This window comes from Danio rerio, chromosome 7, assembly GCF_052040795.2.
Source record: "Danio rerio strain M-AB ecotype USA chromosome 7, GRCz13ab, whole genome shotgun sequence".
In the NCBI taxonomy this organism is placed as follows: Eukaryota; Metazoa; Chordata; class Actinopteri; order Cypriniformes; family Danionidae; genus Danio; species Danio rerio.
The window spans coordinates 41,966,541-41,980,622 of record NC_141027.1 but is presented as its reverse complement, the minus strand read 5'-3'; the positions used below and the strand labels follow the sequence as shown (position 1 = coordinate 41,980,622).

The 14,082-nt window shown below is 39.4% G+C and overlaps 1 protein-coding gene across 9 annotated transcripts in view; it reads left to right on the top strand.

Annotated features, from left to right (window-relative positions):
• malrd1 (MAM and LDL receptor class A domain containing 1) overlaps nt 1-14,082 on the top strand; it is a 76,299-nt gene that overhangs the window by 41,494 nt on the left and 20,723 nt on the right. For 6 of the 9 annotated variants that reach the window (XM_087258561.1, XM_087258563.1, XM_087258564.1 and 3 more), the window contains 5 exon segments: nt 167-412; nt 4,469-4,626; nt 7,581-7,758; nt 9,544-9,672; nt 9,770-9,919. In XM_087258561.1, coding sequence (XP_087114687.1) covers nt 167-412; nt 4,469-4,626; nt 7,581-7,758; nt 9,544-9,672; nt 9,770-9,919 — 861 coding nt within the window. 9 annotated transcript variants of the gene reach the window in all.

Below are 14,082 nucleotides of genomic sequence, written 5' to 3'. Positions count from 1 at the left end.
GCTAAAAAGATTAAAAGTTTTACCACCCCTCAAAATATTAAGCCATAGAACATATTGATAAAGGAAGCATTTACTTCTGTAAAATAAGTGTATTTACATCATCAAAATCAAATGAACATCTTCAGTTTTTATGCATTTAAATATTTTTATCTTGTGGTGTTCACAGGATCCTGTCCATCAGGTTCTTTACAGTGTGACAATGGCAACTGCTACAAGCCAGAGCAGAAATGTGACTTTACTGATGACTGTGAAGATGGAACTGATGAACTGGAGTGTGGGACGTCCTGTTCATTTGAGCATGGGCGCTGTGGATGGAAGAGTAGTCTAGCAGGCACTTTCAGTTGGGCTCTTGGAGTCGGCTCCATTCACATGATCAGACCTCCTCATGACCACACTCTTGAAAATGAAATTGGTAAGACTGTACTCGGAAATTGCACCTGTTGTCCCTGTTATGGCTTCATCTGAAAGCATAATAAACTGCTACTTTAAGACCTTCATACCCACATGAGAAACTGTAAATATTGTGTCTACAGCGTATCAAATCTTAAAGGTAGGATTGAAAGTAAACAACTCTGCTCTGAAAAGCCTATGAAAGTATAACCAATCAATCTGTAATCTATTACAAAATTTTTAATATAATTTTAAGTAGGGATGTACTGATCAGGTTTTCAGTAATTTGATTTTGAGCATCTATTGATACCAAAACCTGATCCGATACTTCTAGAATACATTAAAAAAAGTGTAAAAGAAAGAGCGAAGAAAAAAAATCCAGGATGTTCTTTGTTTTTTAGTTAATTCACCTTATTTTAACATTTAACGACTCTGTTAACAAACAGAGCACTTCTGTGATGTTTGTTTTTGAGGTGCCTTATCAGGTTTCTTGTGTTAAATGTAGCCTTTTCCTGTCCACCTCTTGCAATCCCAAGTTTACATACCTCACAGAAGCAATCTGGAGGTATTATCATAGCAAACTGTGTTCTACTTTGCCAGCATTTAACCAATAGTGTCTTTGCAACAGTGATGTCATGCTGCACACATTCTGTGTGAAGTCAAGAAAGAGGTCTAACTCTGTGCCACTGCATAACTATAGATGTGTGTACATATACTGTACATTCGAGACGTGATTGGAAGGTAACGTCCGATTCCGATCGAGTCTGAAACCGTGTGATGGGCCCGATTTCTAATCATGTGATTGCATCTGGATATCTCTAATTTTAAGACTCATACTTCATAAAAAGCCACCCAAAAATGAAAATTCTGTTATTAATTACTTGTCCTCATTACATATCAATCTCCTGAGATTTTAATTCATTTTCAGAACACAAATCAGAGAGCTTCATCATCCTCCATATATAGAAACAGCTCAAAGACATTCAGAAAGTCTAGAAAAGAACCAAAAACATTGTCAAAACTTTCAATGTGACGTCAGTGGTTCATCTGCAATCATAGGAAGCTTCAAGAACATATTTTTGTTTATTTAAGATAAGTTAATATGATTTCGTTTGCAAACATTTTGTCTATATATTGCTTTTAGTACCCTATACTGGCACCCTGAGCAAAAATAGAAACAAGCAAAGTTGTTTTTACAGTCACATAGAATGTTTTGCTAAAGTTTTATTGTTATTTTCTGACCGTTTTGGGACCATTTCTGTATATGGAGCACTGGGGTGCTCTCATATTTCATGTAGAATAGCTTAATTTGTGTTCTGTAGATGAATGAGGGTCTCAGAGGACTGCAATGACATGAGTATGAGTGATTTATAACAAAATATTTTGGGTGAACTAACCCTTTAAGATATGTTCATTTGCTTCTACTTATCTCTTAAAGGCTCCCTGTGAAACATCACTTCTTTATAAAACTGAAGTTCTGGGGATCCATTGATACCTGTCATTCAGCATTTCTTCGATTGATTCATGGCCATTTAATATACATTTCACAAGTTCAGACATGCTCTTTCAAGCTTAATAATGTTAAGCACATTTGGCTTGCTGTCCTTGACTTGATTCGAGCTATTTAAAATGAGTAAAACAGAAAAAAGAGGCACTGTAGAGCCTGAGGAATCCCCCATGAATTGGCTTAAAAGTTGGCTTAAATTCCACCACTTATGATCAAACTCTTCCTGAACTTCTTTTTAGAAGTCTTCTTTAATCATTTTTCATGTAATGATATCCAGAGTAGTGGGATTTTTTTTTTTAACTTCCTTTTGCAAGCTGTACAGTTTTATCAGTCCTTGGCATGTTTTTTTTTTTAGATTTAGTGCCTTCAGAGTTGCTCCCCTTATTGATTTTTACTGCTTTGCTTCATCTCAGGAAGATATCTTTATTTTTCAAATAGTTGTAGTAGCTTATGATTGCTTGAATGTCCTTCAATAAGCAAGGTTTTGGGCATCGAGGCCAGGTTTCCCGATAATGATGTATCTTAGCTCTTGGGAGTGTTCTCTACATGGGATTTTATTAATGCTCATAGCAATTTCTGAGTCACTGTCCATTTGTGGAGTCCTTAAATATGACCTTATATAAGTTATCTTCTGAAAGTTTAGCCCAAAAAGACGAGTCTAAATAAAGTATCTACCAACAGGCTGAGGAAAAAACTAATTAAATTATATTTGATTTAGACACAAATTATTTATTGAAATTACGTAAAAAAATTGCCATGCAAAAGATATGCCCTATACACATTTCTTTAATAGGGACGCTCCGATTGAATGGCCGAAGAACGATATCGGTCGATAATCACGTTTAATGACTGTATTGGTACTCTCTGATCTGGCCAGTCTCATAAACCAATCTCAAGTGTTTGTTTATGAGTTTACAAGCAGAGGAGATGCAAGTGACACCCGTATATCATACATCAGCAGCTACAACATGCAAGGAGATAAATGATTGGTCTGCCAGTCTCCTGCATCATTTCGGCTCTGTGATGTATCGGCTCTAGTGTAGTTTTTTTTTTTTTTTTTTTTTTTTGTGAACACATTTCTACTTTTAGTTTTTATTTATTTAAAGTTTTAGTAATTCGATTTGATCAACAGTTAACAGAACACATCCAGTGTTGACCAGAGCAAAGTTTAGTGTTTACACAGCTTACAATTACTCTTGTGCAAACCAAAGCCAAAACTCTACCAATGCATGAAATAAAAACAAGCATTATGAAGCAACCTCTTATTAAAGATCATACTGTATATGTGGTTACCAATGCCTTGTTTACTTTTTTGGTTTCATGTTTATACAGAAGAGATGTTTTTGTATATTCAATTCGATTCATGTTTATTTCTATACCGCTTTTACAATGTAGATTGTGTCAAAGCAGCTTAACATGGAAGTTCATTGAAACTGTGTCAGTCTAGTTTTCAGAGTTAAAGTTCAGTTTAGTTCAGTTCGGTGGGGTTTAATTTTCGCTGCTGAAAGTCCAAACACTGGGAGAACTTGCAAACTCCATACAGAAATGCCAACTGGCTCAGCTGAGACTCAAACCAGCAGCCTTCTTGCTGTGAGATGAGAGTGGTAACCACTGAGCCAACGCTCCGCCTGAATTGAATACATAAGATAGAAAATCATCCAGTGTGTCTCAGAGTAGAGGGAAAGATGCTTGATGATAGTCAGATGTCCTATAACAGAGATCTACTGTATACATCCTTTTGGCAGTTCTGTATTATTATTATTTAGTTTTTAGTGAGCAGTTTAGTTAAATCCCTGTTTGTGTTCATCTGCAGAATTCCTAGACTTCTGTTTGATTCTTTGCCAGATCTGGATTTATGTATTCATTTTCAAAATTTAGTAGCTGTATTAAAATGACTGTCAGAGCTCTTTGAATAGCAATCTCAGCCTTAGACGTCATTCTCTCAACCCGCTGGCTGAACGTCTGATGCATATGGCACACAAAACTGGCACCGCTTCAGAATTTTCATTATCTGATTGGATACATTCTACAGGGTTTCTGGAAGACGTGTGTGCTGCATAGCTTAATGGCTCGCCTGGAAACAAAGGAGTCGTGGCAGCTGCTCTGTAGTTTGTGTTTATCATGATGAACTCAGTGCTGTATTTTCAAAAATTCATTATGTGTAGTTTATACCATATAGACCCTTTTAAAAACCCAATCCATACCAATGTAATGTCGATGTCACACCAATCTGTTATTGTACTGACATCAGCATTACATTTCCACACAACTTAATATGAGTAAAACACACTGCGATTGGCCAGTTTTCCTATCATTTAAGATGAATGGTGAGTGATGGTGTACTATTTTAAATGAATGTCTGAAATCCTCATGCACTCATGGTTAATAAACTCAAAAAGGCCCACAATCTAGTTTTGTTTTCCCATCAGGGGAAAGGTATAGTTTTTACGCGATACAACTTGAGTCATGAGTCTGAGCGTGCAGATTTGTGTCATTCTGTTTGTTTTGTTAGGCTTCTAAAGTCAGTAGAGCAGCACAGCATTATTAACGAGAGTCTCTGTTTTTACACAGGAAACTTTGTATATCTGGCAGCCACTCCTGTGGGACTGAAGGGTGATAAAGCTCACATGAGAAGCTCTGTGTGGAAGCAGACTAGTGCCACATGCAAACTTGCCTTCTGGTACTACATTTCTGAGAAAGCCACAGGAATCATCCGGCTCTTCATTAAGGTACATAGCTAGATCATTATGAGCAAAGGTACAGTACAGTACCTCTAGAATATATCCCTTAAATCTTTAGAGCTATATTTACATATGCTGAAACCAGAGTTCTGAGAGTAACTGATCAAATTGCAGAAACATGTTGTTGCTTGACTTTTAAGTGCTGTTATCTGTGATTCTCTGCTTAGATAAACCATTTAGCACTGTGCTATGGAACATATCTTAAGGTGGCTATGAATTATGCCATGAATCTGATATATGTGTGATGGACAGCAATATGTCACCTTGGAATTATAAGGTTCAATCTGCATTTTGAATGATTTTGAGATATTGATAGTTTTTGCATTCCATATAGCAAACAGTATGTGTGTAACATTTGTTTTTTAAATGAAGTCTTAAAACATAAACAACTTATAAAAAAAGATCTCATAATCTAAATAAATTGTCATTTAATAAGAATATGTCAATAACTCAATTTTGACAAAAATGTCAGATAGTACCTTATAATTCTAAGATGACGAATTACTATATTCCATTGAGAATTGGAACGGGGGTGATGAATGTATGAAACATTGTCAAAAAGAGTGGAAAAAGGAATGATTTTAACTGGCCAGGAAATATAAATTGTGGTATCAGTTTATACTATGATGTTGCTTAGAAAGAATTGGCTTTTTCAACAACAGATTAAGTGGGTTTGGACTGTTTGTTGACTTTTGGGAATTTATTAATCTTTGCATTGTTATTAATTGCTTATATCTGTTATCTTATATGACTGATATCATGTAGGGTCTTGGTTTAATTATAAATGATTAATTACAGCATATTATCAAATGCTACAATTTTTCCTATAAAAATGTAGATTATAGTAGGTCTAAAACTTGCTATAGTCAAAACACTATAAGTCTGTGTAACATTTTTTTCTGCTTCCATAATTGCAAAAAAATATATATATATTACAAATTTACATCCATCTTTTTGGATGAGATGTTAAACTGTTGTCCTGACACTCTGTGGTCATTAAAAATCCCATGGCACTTCTCGTAAAAAGTAGGGGTTTAACCCCGATGTCCTGGCCAAAGTCCCTCAATCAGTCCTTACCCATCATGGCCACCTAATCATCCCCATCCACCGAATTGGCTCTATCACTGTCTCTTCACTCCACCAATAGCTGGTGTGTGGTGAGCACACTGATGCCATTGTCCTGTGGCTGCCGTCGCATCTTCCAAGTTGATGCTGCACACTGGTGGTGGTGTGAAGAGACTCCCCTCATGATTGTGAAGCGCTTCGGGTGTATGGCCATACACAATAAATGCGCTATGTAAAATACACATTGCATTTAGTATACTTTTTTAAAGAGCCCCTATTATGCATTAAAAGGTAATATTTTGGTTTTGGGGCTCTCCAACAACAGATATGCTTGCAAGGTCAAAAAACACTTCTATTGTCTTATAATATGCATTTATTTTTACATTATTATCCCAACGACTCCCATATGTTTTGTTCAGAAATTCATATGTTCTCACAACCCCTCCTTAGGACGATGGTAATCTGGGCTGATTGGGCCGATGACCCAGTCTGATGCGATTGGTGGACTGCGTTTAGCGTGAGACAGAGAAAATCAGCCACCACGGCTTATCAACATTTTTGAAATGTCAATTTCAGAATTATTAGCCCCACTTTGATTTTTTCTTTTTTAAATATTTCCCAAATATTTCCCAAATTTCCCAAATAACAGAGCAAGAAAATTTTCACAGAATGTCTGATAATATTTTGTCTTCTGAAGAAAGTCTTATTTGTTTAGTTTCGGCAAGAATAAAAGCAGTTTTTAATTAAGTTTTAACTATCAAGGTCTAAATTATTAGCCCCTTTAAGCTATATATATATTTTTGATAGTCTACAGAACAAACACTATACAAGAACTTGCCTAATTACCCTAACCTGCCTAGTTAAATTAACCTAGTTAAGCATTTAAATGTTACTTTAAGCTGTATAGAAGTTTCTTGAAAAAATATCTAGTAAAATTTTTACTTTTATCATGGCAAAGATAAAATAAATCAGTTATAAGAGATGAGTTATTAAAACTATTATATTTAAAAATGTGTTTAAAAAAATCTTCTCTCCGTTAAACAGAAATTGGGGAAAGGAATAAACATGGGGGCTAATAATTCTGACTTCAACTGTATGTGTGAGCCCAATGCAGGAATGCATTAAAGCAATGGAGTTAAGCACCAGCATATTGCTCTATACTTAACCATAAGTAAAAACAACCACACACATTCAGTATTAATCCACAAAGTGGCAAAAGCTGAACTATTTTGAAACTTGACTTCCGGACGTGTGTAGGAACAGCTGATGGTGGCCATAGCAGCGACAAACGGCAGAGGATCGCGAGCTCACAAATGCAGTTGAATCCTTAAAGAAAGCAGCACTTGTGGCTTTATACGCGATTTGTGAATATAAAGAGTTAATAAGATACAATACAAGCTGCGTGCAGCGATTACAAGTAACAAAGCACAATTAAATACAAACGACCAACAAATCCCCTGTTGCAGGGTAGGTTATTTCAGTAATCACCAGAACGTTCACTCATAACTGTACACTCATCTTCCGTCATGATCAGTCCCACTCAAGGGAAAGGTGCGTTCACGTTTTACCGAATCCAGCACTTTATATTTGGATTTGTTTTGTGTTGATGTTGATACGAACAGGCAAAAGAATCGGACGAACGACAAATCATTTAAAGACTCTGATTAAAATCTTTTATTAAAAAAACTATATTTTTAAACATGCTGGACTTTCAGATTTAACCCTCAGCTGGATGTTTTCATTCTCTTAGAGCTGTGTTATATTCTCCATGTAAGGTCATTTTCAAACCCCCATAATAGTTTTTTTTTTTAATTTCCATATAATTAATTGAATCGTCAAATGTAGTATTTTTACTGTTTCACACATTTGATGGACAGACTGAAAATGAGCTGAGGGAGGTGTGGACGGAGCGGCAGATGCACAGAGAATGGAGAAGAGCAGAAGTGTCTCTAAAAAATTTGAGAAACTTCATCCTCATATTCGAAGCGGTTCGAACACGAGATGTGAGCGGTGGAGCGGCTCTGGATGACCTGCAGTTCATTGACTGTGCACCTCGTAAGTGCTTTTTTTAATGAAGCTGAGTTTGGTATTTGACTGGCTGAACTGATGTGAAAGTGAATGCAAATGTATGCATACTGGTGTGTTTTACTGACAGGCCTGTAGCAAACAAGTAAAAACTACAAGAGAGTTTGACTAGTTTGAGCAGTGATGCTCATGGGAAGAAACAATGACTCCAGTTCTCATCTCTGAATTTATTTCCCACTGGTTTCTTTTGCCCACTGTTCATGCATAAGCTTGACCAGCACAGGTCTCTCTAAGGGTTGTCCTCAGCCTTGCCTCATAGAAAGCAGTACCACCATTTAATTGGATGAGAATTGATTTGCTAATTCTGACAAGCCACCAGGGAGTGACTTAAAAATCAAAATAAGTTCCTCTTTTTGGATTTCAGGCTTGACATGGAAATTGTCAGGTTTAATTTGCATAAACTGGCACTTCCAAATCAGCATAATTACACTTGAGATTAAAGATTTTGAGTGAGACTAAGTATGTCAAGCTGAGATGTCAAACCCAATCAGGCTTCTTTCTGCATTTAGCCGAACACCCGAGATCCAAAGCAAAGAACCATCATTTGTGTCTTTGATTATGTCCGCTAGAGGTAAGACTCATTAAACAGAAATAGACATTTATTTAGCTGGGAGACTATAGATGAAACAAATTAAAACCCATATCAAGCAACAAAATTAACTTTGGAAATCTGGATCTTGTGGCCAGTAGGAGTCTGAAGCCCCATGTCTGGCTGCAGCAACTGACTTCAGAGAAAACAAAACAATTAATACATTACAGTTAACACACTCCACATAAACATACTATAACAAAACACTTTATAATCTACTTTTAAAGTCTGCCTGAACCAGAAGTTGCAGCAGATTTTAATCCTTGTTGTATTGTCATCAGAAACAAAATATTAAGTAGGGGATGGTGATTTATTTATTTGCGCTCCTCCTCTTGTCATTCATTCACAACAAACTAAGGCTTGGGGGCAGAAAATACCAAAGGAAAACAGAAAGATTTTGATTAATGATGACCAAAACAAATTTAATTTACATTTTTTTTGTGGATTTTTTGCATCGATTAGTAATTAGTAATAGTATAGTGCGCTCATTGAAATATTCATAGGAAAAGCCTGAAGTGTGATAGGGGGTTATTAAATTATATTGAAATCAATGTTAATGAAGTGACCACATATGGTTCTTCACCCTATAAAGAGGTAAAGAGAATGTGCACTAGCAAATTAAACATTCTAAAAAAATGTCATCAGTATAAACAAAACTTTTACTCTGTTACTAAGAAACAGAACCCTTTTTGCACTTGTGCTTTCCTTGTTTTTTGGTTTTGAAATGTGAAGTGAAATTCGCAAGACTTATAAATAATTGAACTTCTCTTACTCATGGACATTTTAAATATAATTGGTTATAACTAGGATCGGTGTAGTGGAAATGGATGAGCTTCAGCCAAGCATGAGGAGGAGCAGAGCAAAGAAGTGTATTTTTGATAATATGTGCTTTGAAAGAAATTTCAGTTCCTAGATAAAGACTTCTCATTCCACGGCTTGATAATTTAGAGTTGTAGAAAGTCAAGCAGGCCGTATTTTTGCATGAATAATCTTACATGGCTTTGATTGTATGTTCAATGAATTTGAAGGTATATAAGATGAAATGCTGCTTTATTTCTGTTTTGAAAAAAAAAAAATGTTTAATCTACCTGTTGCAGCACATAATTTTGGTATTCAATCCTTTTCAATGTTATATTATTTTTCATATTCTTTTGCATTTCTTTCAGAAGCTGTGAGTCCTGGTTCATGTCCTGCTATCACAGACTTTTTGTGTAATAATGGAGACTGTATTGAATATCATTTGGAGTGTGATGGTAAAGCTGACTGTTCAGATGAGTCAGATGAGATAGACTGCTGTAAGTTCATTATCACTAACATTAATATTCATATTATTAATTACATCAGGGTCTTTTTTATGCCATAAAAATCTGAATTCTTCTATTGGTTTGTTAGTGAATGTTCCAGGAGCTTGTAATTTTGATATGCCGAGTGGCCATTGGGAGGATATCTGTCACCTATCTCAGGACCCTAATGATGACTTCAAATGGGACATAGGCTATGGCACAATTAATGGGACAGGGCCATCAGCTGACCACAGCCCTAGTAAGTAAAACCTAAAAATCATAATGTTCTTGAATCAGCTGTGTAATACAAATATGACTATTAAACACACATATTTACATTTACATTTAGTCATTTAGCAGACGCTTTTATCCAAAGCGACTTACAAATGAGGACAAGGAAGCAATTTACACAACTAAGAGCAACAATGAATAAGTGCTATAGGCAAGTTTCAGGTCTGTAAAGTCTAAGAAGGGGAGTATTAGTAGTATTAGTTTTTTTTTTTTTTCATTATATCATTAGCAAAGAATAAATTAAGGATAGTTCATTTTATTGCTTATTGCTAGTATGCACTCATGTTTGTCATCTGCTGCTTTGAAGGTGATGTGTGTGTGTGTGTGCGTGTGCGTGTGCGTGTGCGTGTGCGTGTGTGTGTGTGTGTGTGTGTATAGGAATTCAGTACATGCAAATGATATACACTGAGTCTTAAACGGGGTGGCATGGTGGCTGAGAGGTTAGCACTGTCGCCACACAGCAAGAAGGTCACTGATTTAAATCCTGGCATGGACAGTTTGTATTTCTCTGTGGAGTTTACATGTTCTCCCTGTGTTCGTGTGGGTTTCCTTTTTGTAGTGTGCCATAGTGTGAGTGTGTGAATGACAGAGTATTTGGGTGTTTTTTAGTGTGGTGCTGGGTTATGGCAGGAAGATGATCTGCTGGGAAAAAACTTATGCCATAGTCATTTTCCTGTTGCAATCGCTGATAAGTCAAGGACTAAGCAGAAGGTTTACAAAGTGGACGAATGAATGAATAAATGAAAGAGTCTCAAACTCCAATGTTGTTTCCTTGTTCTTATGTGTGTAAAATTCTAGTGAAAAACAAGCTAGAAAAAACATGTTTGTTACACTGCCCCAATATGCAACGTTTACTATTGACATTACAACAATGATTTTATTATTTGTTATTAATAAGTTTATCTAAGCTTATATTGAATATATAATAAATCTTATTTTGAAAATGGGAGATGCAAAGAGATTAAGTAGGCGTTCACATATCACGTCTTTTGTGGTAAGTTTGCGGTAGGTTTATTTCCAATGGAGGTGATTTGCCACACCTTTGTTTTTTGGCATGTTGCTGAGCCACGTATACAGATGGGGAATGACAGATCCAGTGTGTGTAGACTCATAGAAAACAGTGTTTCAAGTATTAAAAGATGTGGCCTGGTGCTTCACAAATGTTGTGTGATGGGCTTTAAGGATAAATTCTCAGTCAGTCATCTGTTCACAGCAGATCAGAACGCAAAATGCAGGATATACAGATTAAAGATTTATTCAGCGCCACCCCAAAGGGGTATAAGGTCAGTTCAAATGTATCTCTTGTTAGTTTAATGTGTATACTGTGTATGTTTATAATGATGCAACAATCATGTAGATGGCTGAATATATGTGTTAAAGGCAATATTTCAAGCTTGCTTGGTACTTCTAGAGTAGTAGCACATCCATGTTTTTTTTTTATTTATTTATTTTTTAAGTATTTAGTTTAAGTAGTAATAATTAATTAATTAATTTAGTAATAATTTTAAGACAAAATTACAGTTTTTCCGTTTCTCTCCGGAAGAAAACGAACACCTGTAGGAGTGTATTGGAGGGAGATACCGGTTGAAAAGTGTGCAAGTGCGACAGCTTCACAGACACAAATCAGAACTCAAACCAGCCCTCGCAATGTCTGGAGCTAGGCCAGAGAGAGAAACACTAGCACATTGCTTGTCATCGATCAAATTCTTTTCAATTAAATAACCTTTACTTATGTTGCAGACATTTTAATACACATGATTGCTAGTTTATTAGATAAGTGCTTTGTAAAATGCATGCAGATGTCTTTGAACTGCAGCAAAAATAATCATTTTACATATACTTTTACACTGTTATAGACAACAGATAGGATAACTAGCTCATTTACTCTATCCTTCTCCTAGTTAACCACCCACTTACTTTTGTGTAGTTTAGCAGACATTAATTGACGACGTGTACTAATAGATCCGGAAGCTCTAAACTCCTCCGCTGTCACATGACGGGATGCAGCGTCATGTCATAAACCAGACGTGTTTCAATGAAAATTATTAGATTGAAGAGATCAAAATAACTCCTGAAGGAGGTCAACTGAAGTATTTACAACTTACGTGTGAATTGGGTCTAAGTAAAAATGGCTAAACAAGATCAGCCTCCTCTCACATCCATAAGCACACTTTTTGGGACACTTTCTTACCCAAGGTGATGGCACGTTCCCCTTCGGTTGGGGAACTTCAGTGCCATGAATGGGAGGATTCGGATCAGAAGCCGCTTATCTGGAGAGTATTGAACGGGCCAATGAATGAAATTAATTGGCAGCGTAAGCTTGCGCAGGTGTGCGACATCTGCAATTATCTCAGCATATAAGCACACCTGAAGCCAGCAGACGCCATCCTTTTCGCTTCAGATCCTTTCTGAGTGAGTCGATGAGGGTTCCTCTTGCTGATCAGCACTTCAGAGCGAACGAGTGTGTCTCCCGGTCCAGAGTGGGTCTTCGCGGTGGCAGACGGTCGAGCTGGGTTACTCCCTTGCCTGCGGTTCTTTGGGTCCGGTCCTCCAGAGCGGTGCGTATAGTTGCAACTTTCCTAAAAGAGCAACACAGTCGTGCAGCACGTCCTTTTCAGGATGGCGCTCCGACTGTGCGTTTCTGGATGCGGGGGTTTCCTGTCACCGGATGATGGACACGATCACTGCATTGCATGTTTGGGGGTCCAGCATGTTAATGCGGTGCTCGCGGGCGGTTCATGTCGTCATTGCGATGCCATGACCGTTGCACAGCTAAGATCGCGGCTAACTTTCGCAAGAGAGCGAGCCACCCCAGTTGCCTCCTGCTCTAAAAAAGCAGCGGGCGCTCGGGCAGATCTGAGGGTTTCAGCGGGAGCTAATCCGCCGCCCACGGGCTCGCGGACCTCTCGCTCCTCACGGCGCTCCATCCAAGCTTCGGGTGGTGAGAGTGATCCGTCTAACCAGATGGTAGCTCTCACACTCGCTGACACCGGAGATCAGATGTCCTCCGCGGCATCGGAGGGTGGGCTTTCACTGTCCGACGAAGATCCGGACCCGCTCGCCCCCTCCGGGCAGGTGAGCGCTGTCAAATCGGATCCTGAAGCGGACATGTTAGCCGTGCTTTCCCGGGCTGCTTCGGCCGTGGGGTTGGAGATGGTTTATCCCCCAGCTCCGCGGCCGGACCGACTAGATGGGTGCTACGTAGAGGACCAGAAGGCGAAGCCTTCGAAGCCTCTCGTCCCCTTCTTCCCGGAAGTGCACAGTAGGCTCACGCAGTCCTGGAGGGCACCTTTCTCTGCCCGTGCTGCGAGTGCCTCCGCCCTCACCGCCCTTGACGGCGGAGCTGCCAGGGGGTATGAGGCGATCCCGTCAGTGGAGCGCGCTATCGCGGTCAATCTTTGTCCGCGCGGCGCCTCTACGTGGCGGGGTTTGCCCCGCCTCCCGTCCAAAGCCTGTAGGTTGTCTGCCTCCCTCGGAGCCAGAGCTTATAAGGCTGCGGGCCAGGCTGCTTCTGCTTTGCACGCGATGGCCACCTACCAGCGCTACCAAGCGCAGGCGCTGGCCGAGCTGCACGAGGGCGGGTCCAACCCAAGCTTATTACATGAGCTGCGCACCGCGACCGACTATGCTCTTCGGACTACTAAGTCCGCCGCGTGTGCGCTGGGGAGGACGATGTCCACACTTGTGGTTCAGGAACGCCACCTCTGGCTAAACCTGGCCGATATGCGCGACGTTGACAAAGTTCGCTTTCTTGACTCGCCCATATCCCAGGCTGGCCTGTTCGGCGACACCGTCGGTGAATTCACCCAGGAATTCAAGGCGGTGAAAGAGCAGTCGGATGCGATGGGCAATGTCATCTATCGGCGTGGCTGTAAGCCCGCTCCGCCCGCCGAGCCATCCACCTCCGCTGTTCCTCGCCGAGGGCGCCCGCCAACGAGTGCTGCCCCGCCCCCGCCTGCGCCTCCGGCCAAGCGGGCGCGGCGTTCACCTCGAAAGCAGGCAGCCCCTCCTGCCCAGGGCGCCGTTAAGTCCGGTAAACGGACCGCGAAGCGTCCCTGAGACAGGCCATCCGGAGAAGAGGAAACTTGCTCTTTCCCCGCTGGAGGGCGGGGCCCCGATAACAACGGTACT